The sequence below is a fragment of the Theropithecus gelada genome, chromosome 17 (genome assembly GCF_003255815.1).
Source record: "Theropithecus gelada isolate Dixy chromosome 17, Tgel_1.0, whole genome shotgun sequence".
Taxonomy (NCBI): domain Eukaryota; kingdom Metazoa; phylum Chordata; class Mammalia; order Primates; family Cercopithecidae; genus Theropithecus; species Theropithecus gelada.
Genome location: NC_037685.1, coordinates 51,402,482 through 51,418,705, shown reverse-complemented (window position 1 = coordinate 51,418,705; position 16,224 = coordinate 51,402,482). Strand labels below are relative to the sequence as shown.

General features: G+C 54.6%; 1 protein-coding gene across 1 annotated transcript in view; it reads right to left on the bottom strand.

The window, feature by feature from the left end:
• Window positions 1–2,605: 2,605 nt before the first annotated feature.
• Window positions 2,606–16,224, bottom strand: part of ATP11A (ATPase phospholipid transporting 11A) — a 183,965-nt gene continuing 170,346 nt past the window's right edge. Inside the window, exons 27-29 of the mRNA XM_025364423.1 lie at window positions 15,881–15,984; window positions 13,623–13,788; window positions 2,606–7,742 (exon numbers count right to left, since the gene is read on the bottom strand). Coding sequence (XP_025220208.1) covers window positions 7,494–7,742; window positions 13,623–13,788; window positions 15,881–15,984 — 519 coding nt within the window. The 3' untranslated portion in view covers window positions 2,606–7,493. The remainder of the gene's footprint in view (window positions 7,743–13,622; window positions 13,789–15,880; window positions 15,985–16,224) is intronic.

Genomic DNA, 16,224 nt, shown 5'->3' with positions numbered 1-16,224 from the left:
GTCCCACGAGGGCCCGGGAGCCGTCCAAGGAGCAGGAGGCAGATGTGGGTGTGTACGGAGACAGAGCCAACAAGTATCGCCACCTTTTGGGGAGAATTTTGCTCAAACAAGGTGAGAAACAAGAGCTGAGCCGGGCTGGGAGGGTCCCGGAGGGTTTCTGTTGAGACTCTCCTGCTGCTCCGATGACTTGGCCGACTTGGCCGGCAGGAAGACAGTGATGCCGCCACAGAGACGGCGAGAGGTCGCCCGGCCACCACGGCCCCCCCTCCCCCTGGGGTGACAGTGAGGGGTCACCTGCCCGCCGCGGCCTGCTCTTCTCTTAAACACTGATGTCTTAAGAAGTCAGGAAGCCATGTGAGATGAGTGAGACACTGACTTTAGCCCTACGTTTGTGCGTGCTGCCTCGGCTCATCCTCTGTGGGGCGGCTCGCCTGTTGCTGTGTGTCTGGCTCTGCCCTGCCCTAAGCAGGGGCCCCAGTGGCTTCCTGGATGCCTTTGCGGGTTGGGGACGCCCCGGACCCTCTCAGTCCACTGCAGTCACCCAGGTTGAGCCACTCGGACCGATGGCAAGTGAGCTTCCCTGGTGGGTTCCAGGTTGTCATCCGAAGAGCAGCCATGGCCCTAAACACCCCTCCAACCCCACCCCACCTCCGTGCAGGCCCGGATCCACCCGGCAGGCCACTGCCCTGCAGGCTGCCGCGGCTGCTCCCAGGTGTGACTGCCCCGAAGCCGGACGAGGCACTTCCATGGCCCCTCAGAATGGAGTGTTGGGGGTTGAATCGTGGCTTCCGAAGACAGATGTTGGAGTGCTAACTCCCAGTGCCTCAGAACGTGACCTTGGCTGGAGACGGGGTCTTTATAGAGGGGACCAAGCTAAAAGGTCAGTGGGGCAGGCCCTGACCCCAGCGCCACGTGGAGAGCGCCCAGAGGAGGTGCAGGCAGAGGACGGGGCGGTGCTTCCACACCCAGGGAGACCTGGGGGTTAGTGCACAGACGAGCCTCAGCAGTGCGCTCACAGGAAACACATATTTCACCCACGCGTTTGAGATAGGGACATGGCTCTTCTTCTCCTAGCAAACAACTTTTGATTCCAACTTTTATTTCCTCTCCGGGCTCCATCCTCCTTCTCCATCTCTCTCGGCCCCAGGTGCTGCTGGAATGTCCCCTTTGCTGGGACACTGGAGGACACCCGAACAAACCGGCCTGTCAGAGCCTGGAGGCTGCCCCAAGCCAGCATCTGTGGTTCCACATGAGCTGAGGGCCATTTTATGCCGGCCTCGCTCTCCCTTCAGCCCTTCTGGGCTTCGCCGGCCTTCCCCCATCCCCCCGAGCCCTCCCAGCAATCCTGTCCCAGGTGAGAGAACGAGGCTGGCATGGAACAGCCCTCAGTTGACGTAGGGGAGCAACGGATGCCCTGGGCGGGCTGGTGGATACCAGAACACCCTGGGGACACCTGAGGATGCCCCGAGGACCCCTGCGGATACCCCAAAGACACCTGAGGACACCTGAGGATACCCCAAGGACACCTGGAGTATGGAAAGGTAAAGATAAGCCCACATGAAGATGCTGAGAAGCCAAGGAATGAGAGGAAAGCATTTCGGAGAAACCAGGGAACGAGAGGAAGGCATTTCGGAGAGAATCCAGGGCGGCTGTAGGTTCATTCACCCCACAGATGCCTTTGGAGCGCTGCCTGTGCGCTGCCTGTGAAAAGTAGCCCGTGACTTTGTGGCGTTCAGGAGCCAGCAAAAGTCCCGTGTTTAGAATTCCAGCCTGTGAGCCGGGGACCCCGCTGTCCGCCCCCGGGGTGTTTCCCAGGTGGCCCTGAGCTGAGACTCCGTGGGAAGCAGGTGGCTGAGCAGGGAGAGGAGATGTGGCCAGGTGGGACTCAGGCACCAGCCACCAGGGATGCTCTGGATTTCACCCCAAGGCCCCTCTCCAGGAGCCCCAATGGAGCCGGGATCCCAGCAGTTGGACCCTGGTGGCATTTTGTTTTTGAAGTTGGTGTTTCCAGACAAGACACAAAACTGTAGAGTATGACACGGCCAGGCCGGGTGGGGACTTAAGAGAGGTCAGGGTTGGGACAAGGCCACGGCCTCTGGGCCAGGGGGCATTCCGGGGGCTCCGTGGCAGCACTCAGAATTCTGCCAGGGCTGGGAGTGGCAGGGGGCAGGGAAATGCCATCTACTTCAGAGTGGGAAAGGCTGGGTTCAGTCAACAGAGCTCAGGAGGCTGAAGGGCCTGAAGGAGCCTGGGGTTTGGTCAAGAGGGAGAATTGGGATGGAAAGGGGGCACCTAGACCCCAAAAATGAGGTGGCAGGCGGGGGCTTGGCAGAGGTCAGGGAGGAGCTCCTGGTGGGGACGGACCAGAAGGTTGGGAAACCCAGTCCTGAGTTTCTCAACCTGTGCAGCCTCTGGAGTCCAGGAGGGTCAGCACCAGGGCCCTGCACCTGGCACACCTGGCATCCCTGTAGGGGGTGGCGGCCGAGGGCCCACACCACCCACACTGGGCTTGTCACCTTCATCCCACACAGAAGCACACTGCAGAAGTGTTCTGACTGTACAGTTTCTAACAGCAGAAAATGTACACACCACTTGTGTGATTTTCTTTATAAAGAAACTGAAACAGATTTTTATTCTTTATTGCGAGCAGATTCAGGTCTCCTGCTTAGATAATCTAGAGAAAAGTCCAATATAATATTATCAAGTCAGTTTATCTACAGAAATAAAAGTTAAAAACAGGAGCATACAAAATAAACTTTACAGAAATGTTAGATTTGGTTTAATTTATATTTTAACTTTTCAAAGCAGATTAATGAATTATCAGTTAAATGTTACTGTGTGGAGGCTTGATTTATGTTAAATGCACCTACTATGTTTAATAATTTAAAAATAAACTCCAGTATTTATGATGATGACAGCTATGGATACCATTCATATTAAATACATTTTTGAAGACCTTCTTTTATTACATTACCTAATGAATAGACATTTTAAATGGTAACGCAGACATTATAATTTTAAGTCAGACACAATATATGCATATTAAAATTCTGTATACTTTGATAAAGTAAAAAATAAAGCTATATAAATTGATCTTTAGATTTTTTCTGCAAAAGTAGAATCACACTTTCATGACACTTCTAACACATCCCCATCAAAGCTGCTTATAGACACAATATCAGAAAGATTCATTCCAGTTCACCCACCTTTAGCTTAAAAAAAAAAAAAAGATTGCATTTACCAACTGACATTTTTCCTGTTTCTAAAGTTACAAATGGGTAACTTCCTAAAGAAATGTAGGATACAAGGACCTGCATATCAAGCTGTTAAGACACTGAGCTGCCAAATAAATAATGTTAACATTAAATAAAAGTGGCTGCATTATTCAATACTAGTCAGTGCAAAACACATAAGCTGAGTGGTTTGAAGAACAAGGCTGGAGGTTGCCTGCTACGGCACCGGACCCCTGGCCAAGGCTCAACTCAGAGAAGTCACAACAGCCTGTCTAGACATTTGTTTAAACGCTCAGCAAGCCGCGCGGATGGTCACCCTGTTGGAGAAGCTGCCGCATCTGGCCTCCTCCCTCGAGGCGGTGTGGCCTGCTTGTTCGCCCCGTCTGCTCTGACGCAGGCCGGGTTGACTGGGGCTTTAGGAGGCTGCGGCCCTTCCCAGCTGGCTCGTGGCAGAAGACCGGCCGTGCTCCCTGACGTGTGCAGGGATGAGGTGTGGCGTGGGCGTGGCCGGTCCTGCTGTGGCCACCTGGTAGAGGGCTGATCCAAGGGGAGGTTTCAGCTTGTGGGGCTGGACCTCCCTGAAGGGGAAAGGACCTTGTCCAGGGCACCAAGCACTGCTCACAGAGCAGCTGGTGTAAGTGAAGCTGCAACCTCACCCCAGGCCCGCTCTGCGAAGCCTAGACATTCTGCCAGGAGGGGGACTCTTCGTCCCAGGGAGGCCTGGGCTACGAGCCCCATCTTCCCATGCTCAGCCAGAGGCCCCTCACAGGGGTCCTCAGGAAGGAGGCAGGATGCAGTGCGGGACACCAGGACAGTGTGCACTTGCTTGTGGCACATGTGTGTATACGTGCATGGATGTATTCGCGTGTGCAGGGGCCTGCACGTTTGTGGTGTGTACATGTGTGGGAGCTCACGTGTGTATGGTGTGTGCACACGTGTTTACGTCTGGGAACTCATGTCTGTGGTGTACACATGCATGTGCATGTATGTAGGAGCCTGTGCATGTTTGGGGTGTGTACATGTGCATGTGTGCATATTCGTGTGTAGGAGCCTGTGCATGCTTAGGGTGTGTACATGTGCATGTGTGCTCATGTGTGCAGGAGCCTGCATGTGTTTGTAGTGAATGTACATGTGCATGTGTGTGTATATGCATGTGTACAGGTGAAGCTCATACGTCTTTCTGGTGTGCATACACACGTGTGAGAGCAAGCCTGTAGGAGCTTGTACATGTGTGCTTACATGTACATGCATGTATCACATCTGTGTGTAGGAACTTACACCATTCATGGTATGTGCACATGCATTGTGTGGAGTGTGCACACGTCTGTGGTATGTGTACACATGTGCATGTACATGTATGTCACACATGCTTCAGTGTACATACACGTGTGTGCACGTGTGTAGCTCACACTTGTGTACATGTGTGCATACATATGTGCAGGAGCTTGCATGTTTGTGGTGTGTACATGTACATATGTATGTGTGTGTTCCCGTGTGCAAGCCTGCAAGTGGACATGGCTATGAGTGAATGTGGAGCCAAAAGCCCGGGACACACATGTAGCAGGCCCACCGTGGGTGTCTGAGACGGTCTGTGGCAGGGACTGGGCGTGAGTCACACAGCAGGCCCACTGTGTGTGTCTGAGACAGTCTGTGGCAGGGACTGGGCGTGAGTCACACAGCAGGCCCACTGTGTGTGTCTGAGACGGTCTGTGGCAGGGACTGGGTGTGAATCAGCGACTGTGTCTCTGACCAACATGCTGAATTACAAATTGATAATTTATTAACCTGTGCAGCAGCAAATAAGATTTTCAAAACTCGACAAAGTGCTCAAAGTTGACATTACTTGCTTCAAAGTTAGTTTAAGGCAAGTAAATACTAACTACTGTGAGGTGGAAAATTGTGTGAAGACCCTGTGACATCATTCACTGACGTCATCCTTTTAGTTTTTATCTCGTGCCCCTTGTCGATTTCAAATGATCAGGTACATTCATTTAATAATTTCCCAAGCAATTTTTTAAAAGACGTTTGGGAGTGTGTAAAAGTTTAGTGACTTTCACACTACGACTTGTTGTCAGAGGTACATGGTGACTATCTCCACACAGGCAGAGCTGGGACCCAGCTTACTAAACCTTCATGTGAGAATCTTCTATTTTTAAGGCTGAAGGATGGAAATTAACAATGAAACACAGAAAGCAGAGGAAATTGCAACAAATTGTAAAGAAAAAGTATAGCAAATTATCGTACCTTAAATATGCTGTTTAAGTAATCACTGCCACCAGAAATACCAAGAAAGGAAGAGGTGTGTGTAGAGAATAAAATCAAATCTGAAAATTCACATTCATCAGAGATTGGAACATTCAGTCAAAACTCTCACCAGAATCTAAATGTAAAGTGGCCAAAATTACAGAAACTTAAAAATGAAAGCTTTATAAACCTATTTTTAAAATTAGACAATATGTTAAATAAATGAATAAAAGATATATAAACAGCTATGAAAATACTTCAGTGCAAAGGCAATTTTAAGATTTCTAAAAAAATACATTACAAATAATTTGTTAACTGAACATACAGAGAATCTGCCCCCCCTACAGGTATTACATTTATGCCCATATTGGGTTCTTAAAAAGGGCTGTAAAAATGCACACACCATTGTTTGCGGGGGTAGCGTGGGCAGGGCTGCCAAGCCAGGGCGGCTGCACGAGGACCTCGGGACACGGTGGAGTCCTCCCCGTTCTGTCTGCTCAAGCCAGTTGCTCACTACCCTCATCTTTGGTGTGGTGTTTATTTGTCACCTTAGTTTATCTCAACCACTGTGTTCACTGTTCTTACCGCCGATTTATCCTTTAGTTCAAATAAATATTGTATAGGTAAAAGATTATACAATCAAATGGTGAAATTTGAGCTTCCAAAAACACCTACTGTCGAGCACCTCGGAAACACCCTCTGGGTTTCGCCTGCCGGAGCCCGTCTGACAGCGTGGCTCCGGGCGGGCGTGAGGGCCGGCTCCTCCTCCAGCGTCTGGTACTTTCCTGAAAGGCAGCAGTACCGAATCTCACAATGAAATGTCTTCTTTAAGGACCATTAAGGCTACGTCAAAGATTATTTCTAGAAATAGAAACGCCAGTACAGAGAGCAACAGGGACTTTGTATCACAGCAGCCCTTGGGTTACTAACCCACCCAGAGCAGCGCTGGACAGAATCCTAAGACGAAGGAGAGCCCTGCGTGGGGACGTGGGGACGTGGGGACGTGGGGATGTGGGGACAAGGGGACGCAGAGCCCTGTGGGTGGAGGTGCAGTGTGGGAGGCGGGCGGAGCTGCAGTGTGGGAGGCGGGCGGAGCTGCAGTGTGGGAGGCGGGCGGAGCTGCAGTGTGGGAGGCGGGCAGAGGTGCAGTGCTGCCTGCTGGGATCCACCCCTGTCCTGTGGGCCGCCCCCATCAGCCCGAGACAGGTTCTGGGGCACCAACACCACCTTGGTGGTGACCGTTCCATGGGGACAGAGGATGTCTGCCCATCATAGTCAAGTATCTGTCTCCTGGCCCTCGAACCCGCGAAATCAACATTCTCCTGTAACAGTGGACTGACGGCTCCATGCTCTGGTGAGTGGCCGATGGACATCCTGGCACTTGTGCTGCAGGGCTGGAAGCCACTGGCGTGGCCTTGTCCTCCCACATGGCACTGCTTTCTGCACGAGGCGATGATGGGGAGACCGAAACTCAGCCAGCCCTGACACACAGAGCAGGCAGGCTTGGACTTAACCACAGGGAAGCCGCTCCCAGATGAACAGGGCAGGGCTGTGCGTCCGCAGGGATGACGGTATCTGAGTGACCCGGCCCTTCCCACAGCATGAGGATTGGAGGGTTGCTGAGGAAAGGACATGCCGCCACAGCTCCACCTCACCCTATGGAGGGCACGAGTGGCGGCCGGGCGAGCAGGAACAGCAGCAGGTGTCCACACATGGCCGCCCCAGGGGCCTGGAGGGCTCTTCTCTCCCAGCGACAGCAAAGGCCAATGACGGTAGGTGGGTGAAGACACGGGCCTGGGGGAATGGCCTCTGCATGACAGCGCACAGGGTGCGCCAGCAGGATGTCCCTTCTGAGTCGAGCCGAATGCCCGGGGGGACCGGTGTGGCTCAACAACTGCAGCGCTGGGTCCAGGCAGCCAGCGTGCCACACTCGAGGGCAAGGCCTGTGACCCCCCTCCTTGCCTCCTGGGGGCCAGGAAGAGGTGTGTGCGGTCTCCACAGGCTTAGGACCATCCATCACACAAGCATCTGCACACAGGTCCCAGGGCAGCTGTGACTCGGGCTGGAACTGCAGTGGTGACGGGAACCGCTAAGGGTGGGTGGAGGCTCCACGGACACCTTCCCCTTCCAGGCCGCGAGCGTCACCTGCTGAGAGCAGGAGCTGTACCAGGCGGCCGAGGGACAGGTGCTCTGGTAGCCTGGGCTCTGCAGAGAGGCAAGAGGGGTGAATTCTGAGTCGCGGTCCCGAGGCTGTGCGCACCCATTCTGCTGAGAGAACGAGACACACGGTCAGTCTCAGGGATCCCCACGGGGCTGCTTGGGGTGACCTGGGCCACTCTGGGATGCACTCACTACCATCGCCTCCTGCAGGAACTGCTAGACTCAGCTCAGGACACTGGAGAAGCCATACAGAGGCAAGGGGTCTCTGTCTAGGAACGAGTGCCTCTCCTTTTCGGTATCAACAGTGACTGTCCCCCCGTCCCACCATCCCAGGGGAAGAACGCAGGGACCCCAGGGATACAGGCCATGGACGGGAAACCTACGAGTTTCCTCCCGATAGCTGGCTTCCTGTGCAGTGAGAGCTCGAACGCTATACCAGTACCCAGAGACCCTCGAACAAAAGGCGAACTCACTGCCCCAGAGAGGGCAGGCCCCACCCCACAGGGACTGAGCTGATAGAGTACTAGACACGCTCAGTTTGCGTCCTGTTGGCATGTTGCCTTGGGTGTCACCACACGGATGGGGCCTACATGGCTTCTGACAGCCCACTGGGGCCCCGGACGTGCAAGGGCCCCGCAGGTCTGACCAGCGAGGGGAGCGGCAAGAGGCTGGCAGCACGCATCTGTCTGACGGGGGGCCGTCCCCAGGTCAGCCCACTTTTAGACCGGCCCACTTTTAGACCAGCATTTCCAGTGCCGGAAATGCTGGCAGGAGCAGGTGTCTTCACGGCCTCCACGTCTGTCAGAGAGGCGACAAGCTACGTGCTCCGCCTGGCACACAGAAGACTTGCACTCACACTTGCCTGGGCCCCAGTTCCACACAAACCACGCAATAGCCACGTTTGATTTCAAAGCAGGCTCCTTCCTGAGAGGCCTTTTAGGTGAAGCCGTTTCCCCCAGGGACCAGGACCATGAGCCTGTATCTGACGAAGCTGGGCCCGGTCAGGCTGCGTGCTGTGTGGGGGGAGTGTGCACGTGTGTGGGTGTGCACAGCATGTTCCACGTGTGGTCGGCTTGCCCTCAGGCATGTTACTTACCTGGGACAGCAAATGCATGTGTGTGTAAAGAGAGCTGCTCTTTTTCACCGTGAACCTTTGTTATCAAAGACAGCACAGCACAGCACAGCAAAACTTTGGAGGAAAAACAGGTCTGACAGTCACAGCACACGGGCGGCACGCAGCAGCCGCAGTTACCTAGCGTGGAGCTAACTGCGCCTTGGCCGCCGTAGGAGGTCCTTCAGGAGGGGCCCGTCGCTGCTCTGTGCGGCCTGGACTGGAGCCTTGTGCTTCACGCCCCTCTGCAAGGCGAGGAAAGACACTGAGCAACGTGGGCCACGCGGGGCTGCTGAGCCGGTGCCCACGAGCACCAGGAGCGCTCTGGCCTCCGCCTGCACCATCCGTGGGACCCCAGCAGGAAGAGGCACTAAGCCTCTGTTGGAGTCTGCATGGGGTGTCACGGAGCGGCCAGGGCAAGGGCTCAGGGGCGTCTTGGGAAAACACTGTCCCAGCAGGGCCGCTCCCATGAGGAGCCCAAGCCCAGAACTGAGAGACAGTGACAGGCTCAGGGACGGGCCACGGCACCTGTGGGAGGCAGAGGGTCCCAGGTCCCTCAGCTGGAAGGTCCACCGGGCACCTCTGGAATCCTGGAGCCACATGTTCAGCCACACACCCACTTCCATGGCAGACAGCGAGCCTCGGGAGCTGCTCTGCCAGGGCCCTGCAGAGTGTCCTGAGGCCAACGTGCTCACAGAGCACTGAGATCTCGTAGCCCAGCCTTATTCAAGGAATAAGGGAAGCGTGGGAGCTGAAGAACTGCGGGCTTGGAATTGCAGAACTGCAGGTCCGAATGGGCAAACGCCCAGGTGAGGAGCAGCAGGAAACAAAGGATGAGGCTGCCACCCGTCCCGGGGACAGGGATGGAGAGGCGAACTGCATGCAGATACGCAGAGATGCCAGCACAGACGTATGTGTGCGAATCGCACATATATCTACGTCAGGCCTGTGATGCTTTTCTTTTCCATAGGAACAGATGAAAAGAAAACCATCCACTGGAAGTAAAATATGCCCCACGTGAGGACTAGTGACATGTTTCCTCCTCCAGAGTTTTGCAGAACGCAGGTGGTCTCAGCACCACGGTGCGCTCCTGTGTGTGCCGGGCACGTGCTGGCTGCAGGCGCTTTGTGTTCAGGTGCGGACACCGGCCCTGCCTGCGGGGGTCACGCCAGGGCCCGAGGCCTCGCAGGCGGCAGGAGAACGAACCTCTGTGCCACCGTCTCTACGCAGCCGGGCTCAGCTTCTGCACATGTTCAGAGGCAAATCAGCTCTCAACAAACTACATCAATAGTTAGAATGCATATTTTTAGCCTCGAGTTGGCATGATTTAATTAGTTTCTTAAGGACCTCCTATGAGTTATTAAAGTGTTCCTAATAATTTCATCCCTAATGTTTTCAAGTATAGAAATGGTGAGATGAAATTCTGCAATTTAATCTAACAAATTCTGATGACACTAAATTAGAAAAATTTTGATTCCTATTAATTGCTTGGACTTAAAAAAGGACCATTTTGTCAGTTAAAAATGGTGTTTAAAATATATAGAAGATGATGTTATTAAAGGGAAAAAAAGCCCTTTCTGCTCTGGGCATTTTTCTAGGCTGCATTTGGTAAAACAGTAAAATACCAAACATGCATTTTCAGAGCACCATTAATTTGGAGGCATGCGTGAATGCGGGATTTGGTGCCGGAGCACACGGCTGAAAGACAGCACGTGACTTCAGGACGGCACGCAGGCCCCTGCAATCTCGGCTCTGACCACGGATGCCACCGCAGGAAAATGGCATGTGAATGCCTCTACGCTGCCCAGAAAGGCCAGGGCCGTCATTTTTAAAGCATATTATTAACAGAAAGCTTTCAAAGAGGTCTTCATTCAAAAAACAGTAAAAAGAGAATTTGGTCGAACATCTGACACCAAACACTTCTGTCCCCTTTGTCTCCAGTTGTGTGGCTCAGCCTGGCTCCCCTTTTCTGAAATGTGCGTGGGTCCTGAGCAAACCGTGTTATCCTAGCTGTCGTCAGTCTTTCTAGCTGCAGAATGGGCACAGAAGTGGGTGCGTGAGGGAGGATCCACACTCTACAGGCTGTGGAGGGCAGGGTATGTGAGCTCAGGGCCTGGATGACCTGTGAATTGCAAACTCTCACACCTTCCTGCTTAGGATTCCTGCACAGGAACCTCTCTGACACCTGTGTGAGGGACCATGTGGCCGGCTCTGTGCTGTCAGCTGTGTCTGAACCCTCACAGGTGGTTCTGAGGCTGCCTGGACGCTGAGGGAGAAACCCTGGTTAACTGTGACTGATGGAAAGCACAGCTCACGATCGGTCTGTGCATGTGAAGGTGTAAGTAGGTGGTGGGGCTTCCTGACTTGGGGCTGCCGTGCCCAGCGCCTGGCGGACACTGCGTCGGAGCGTGTGGACTCGGGGCTCTGGTGACAGGCATGGCCCTGCTGCCCCGCGTCTACCATCCCAAGCGTGCGGAAGGCAGAGGAGCATCACCTTGTTCCATCAGAAACTCAGGCTGCTGGAAGTCTGAGAAAGCATAAAGATGGTTGACTGCTCGACAGAAAGGCACTGGCTCTTAGTCTGAGTTCCGAGGTCAGCGGCCACGCACAGAGGGGTGTGTGAACAAGGTGTAGGGATTTAGGCAAAGTGGTCGGAAGATGGAAGGAAACAGGAAGGAAAGAGAAACAACAGACAGAGCTGAGTTAGTCAGAGGCTCGCCACCATGTGCACGTTCTTCTGGCCACTCTAGGTGGACACTGGTGCCCCCCGCCATGACCCGCCAGCCCCTCCCACTCCCTGCTTTATGCCTTCTGCAGGTCCCACTGTGTGGCTGTTCATAAGGGTTGCCGAGGCTTTTGTGGGATGCAGAGACCCACAGCAAAACAGGGGCTTCTGAACAAAGGGTGGGACGGGGAGGGTCCTCACTGGCATTCCCAAAGTGCCCCCTGAGACCCGCCCATCCTGGAGATGTGCCGCAGAGCAGAGGGCCTGTGGTCAGACGCGTCTGGGGGCGTGGCCCTCGGCAGCCCCGACTCGAGGCTGCATGCACACTGTCATGGAAGAGCCCAGACTCCTGCGGGGACAGGCCCTCCTGACCCCCTGAGTTCAACTCCTGCCTGCTCAGGCATCTCTGACCAGGCACCTCTGCAGCCACACGCACCCAGGGGCCAGGTGGGGCCGAGAGTCTCGTAAATCTCAAGCCACACCACTGTGGCCACAGCTGGGGGCCCAGGAAACACCCCCAAGCTGGACCTGTTCTCTCTCAGGGTCAGACCCACAGCCCTGCTGTCTCCTCTGTGCCTTGTGTCCTTGTGACATGCGTGTCTGCCATGTCCCCATGTATGGGATGTGGTTATGAACACGTGTTCCATGCACAGAGCCCTGTCATGAACACGTGTGCCCGCTGTGGAACTGCACGGCTAAAGGGCTCAGGAACCAAGGACTGTGCTTACAGAAAAGTACCACTGGACAGCTGCTTCTCGGGCCACAGGCAGGGCTGGGCAGTGGCTGCTTGGCGGCAACGAGTTTCCCCTGAAGCACTGGGGGCCGTGGAGTCTCAACCTGGGCCCTGGCTCCTGCTCCCACTGGCTCCCCTCCCTGCACACAGCAGCTGACATGCAGGTTCTGCTGCGTTTCTCCTGCCTGTGGTCCCCGAGTCAGTGGAGCTGTGTGTGGACATTTTCACTACGCTGAGTGGGGGTCTCTTCACCACGAGTTTTGCTCGCTCCTTTTTACAAACTGTGGCAGGAGGCGTGAAAGAGGGAGTGCCGGGAACTGGCAGCATTGGTTTCAACATTTTACATCGGCACCAACGTCCCAAGAAAGCTCTCAAGCCAGGGTCCCATTCTGATTGTTAGAGGTGGGTGGTGTTAGAGGTGGGTGGTGGGAGGTTAAGGGAGGGTGACCTGTTTTCCCTCCCAGCACGGCAGCACTGCTGGGAGCCAGCCCCCAAGTGTCTGAGCTGCGTGAGTGAGTCAGGCCTGGGGCCCCGGGCCCCCTCGCTTCCCGTCTTCCTCCCAACTGCACCGCTGTGTCCATCCTGGGCGGCCTCACACCCTGAAGGGGTGGCCACTGCTGGGGGTCTCCCACCCCTCATGTCCCCACCAGGCTTCAGCACTGCCCAGTCCAGGGCCCCACCTCACGGAGTGATTAGAAATTTCAGGGATGAAACTTGAAAACCCGCATTGTTAACAGAGTCCCGAGGGACTGTGACAGGTGCAGCGGCCCTCCGAGGACAGGCAGGCTTCCTGGTAAAGCAGCAGAGTAGGGGACGTGGTCACTGCCTCTGACTTGGGGTTGAGCTTGAAGTCAGAGCCCAGCTGCTGAGAAGGATGGGGGGCCGGAGGCCAAGTCCTCACACCCACCCAACCCTCTGCACCTGAGGGGGCACTCGGTATCGTCATGTCTTCCCCAGACCCAGAATTCTGCTTGTGGCTAAAACTTGGGAATGTGGAAAATAAGCAGCTCCACCAATACCAGCATTTCCTGATACAGATGCTACCGTTTTCAGCCAAATTTACCATCCTTAAAAATTATGTAATTTAACCTTTTAAAGTAATGATTAATTTTAAAACAGGGTTGCATTTACATGAAATAATTTGCCTTTTGTATTAGTCTTTTTTCTCTTATTTGTGTCTTATTTCAGATTATTGTTTAATCTGAATGTTTAGGTTGAAACATAAAATTAAACATCAGTCATCTCAAATTTACCTGATGTTTAAAATCATGTATCATTAAGAAACTCATTATTGACACGTGAACTGATCACGTTTTATGAAATCCAAACCTTTCACACTATCTTTCAAAGTGATCATTTCCTAGTCCTGAGGCCAGGGCCCTGAAGCACCCCTGCCCCGGCTGGGACGCTCCGTACCTGGACTCTCTCCGTTGCTGTTGGCCACAGCTGCCGGCACAGGACTTTCTTGAGGACGTCGGGCAGGAGGCTGATGGTCACCAGCAGCACGATGGCCAGCCAGGCGGGCCCGCTGGACAGCATCTGGATGAACACGTAGTACATCCTCTGGTAGTTAAGGAATGGCCTGAGGGGCAGGGAAGAGAAGCCGCTGGTGAGGCATGTGCTCCCTGGGGCCGGCCTCTCTCCGCACTGGAGAGGGCGTTTGTTCTGGGAGTTCACACTTTTGTCAGTGAGAGTCGCTTGGCAAGCCACGGAGCCTGCTCTGAGTTTATCATATAAAAAATGAACGCGGAACCTCCCGGTAATGCTGGGGTAACAGGGACGGGAGAAGGAATTCTATGACGTCATCTCAAAGGGAACACAGAAGTCTCTGAAGTTCAGTTTCACAGAAGCAAAAAAAAAAGGGATTGAAATAGGGATGTTTTTCTATCTTGAAGTCTCGGATGGGAAGGACGTGCCGAGCACCGGTCGTCAATACGGAGCAAGCAATGACTTCTCTCCCAAGAAAGAGGATAACTCAAAGATGTCTGTGTCAGCTCCATGAGGGAGGCTGGCGAGGACGCAGGGACTGGTGACCCGCAGCCAGCCTGAGTCCACAGGTCCACGTCTACACGTGCCTTCCGGTAGTTTCCTGATCGCCTTTCACATCCCAGGCACTATGGACGGTGGTAGAGACACAGAGACAGGGCCCCGCCTCCAGGAAGCACAGTGACACTGGCGTGTGGACAACAGGAGGGAAACGGGAGCAGGGCGTGGTGGGTAACGGGAGGGACGTGGAGCTGCTGGCAGGCCTGTGACGGGGCTGGAGGCACCCCCGAGGTGCTGGTGGTGGGCAGGAGGATGGGGTCTCATCACCAAGTGGTGGTGACACGGTGGGCTCCCAGCACATCAGAGGCATGGGGTCAATGTTTTAGGAAACAATGTGGAGGCCATGGTTCTACCAAGGCTGATGGGCTGTGCTCCTCGGTTCCAAAGCCCAGGAGCTGGTCAGAGAGGTTTTGGGACGGAATCTTCCTCTTACAGAGCCACGGCCTTCAGGGCTGCTAGAATGGCCGGGCTCTCGGGAGCTGGGCTGGGCTCTCTAGAACCAAGCAGGGTTCTCTGGGGCTGGCAGGGTGACTGAAATCCTCGAAGCTCGGCGCTCATCTCTGGGACTGTGTAATGCAACCTGGGGCCACCAGGGGCCGCTGGCTGAACGAGGTAATTCGGAGGGACACTTCCTGAGCTGAGAATCCCGCCCAGGTCAGGGGCCCTGAGGGATCCCGAGAAGGTCGCTGGCTTTCCCTAGGCCGGCGACTGACCCCAGGTCTGCAGAGGGCTGTGGCAGAGGCTGCTGCGCTGGGGCTGAGATTGGGACCTGGTCCTGGGCCCACCACCCTGCGTACTTTCCTGGCTTATGGCAACAGTCTCTGACCACCCTGCCTATATCGCTCTCACCAGCTCAACATGCAGCCACCGTGGGGTTTTTAAGAGTCACCCAACTCTGCTGTGCTCTGCCCACAGCCCTCCAATGGCTTGACTGACCATGACAGCCTCAAGCCAGGATCCTCACGGCCGGCGGTCCAGGAGGCCACCCTGCCTGCTCTGCAGCCTGGTCCGGGCCCTGTCCGCTGGCCACGGCTCCCACTCACCGAGGACCTCCTCCCACCCGGGACTGCGTGCCTGCTGCTGCTCCCCGGAACCAGAGGCTCCCCCAGGAGTCAGGCTGCTGCGGGCAAGGTCCAGCCCCACAATGCCTGGGCCCCATCTTGCTGTGGGGCGTGAGGATAGAGTGAGACAGGACCTGTCCAATGCTTGGCGGGTGCTTCGTTGTGGGAGGCAGTTACCAGCTGGGACTTGCGGTGATGATGGTGTTCTTTAGGTTTCAGATGACTTTCTGAGAAGTCATCTCTGGCCTTTTAATCTGACATAGGTCCCCTGGTAGAGAATCCTGGTCTGTTCCTCCGTATAACTCGTCACAAGCTGTTATCAGTTAGTGTCTCTCTCCCCTGAGGGTGCAAGTCACAGGAGCAGGGACTCCCCCGTGTCTGGCCCCGACTGTATCCCAGGACCCCACATGACGCCCAGCACACAGCAGGTGTTCAACCAACACTGGCCACAACCAGCGAGGCTGCACGGAAAATGTGTCTTCAATCCTTGATAAAAAAATAGTGCAGGACTATTAAGGTAATAACAATCACGTGATATTTATCAGATTATCAGCTACTTATATTTACCAGATCACTCCTCCCCAGAGGAGCGAAAAGACGACGTAGAACAGCAGCGACCCCCAGATGACAAAATGGTTGATCCAAGTCCAGTAGTGTGTGTCTAACGCAAGCTAAAAGGAAAAAAGGGCAGTTAACGGTGTCACCCGAGCAGTCAGAATGATCGTGACGGGCAGGACAGAGAGCCAGGGGCTGATGAAAGACTAAACCAAACACAGACCCAGCAGTGACGACCCAATGCCCACACAAAAACGCTCAGGAACACAAAGGCACACCTCACACTGCCCGTGGAGAAGAAGAACATGGGGACGCCAGAGCCCCGGGTCCCCGGGGAAGGGAGCCATGGATGCATT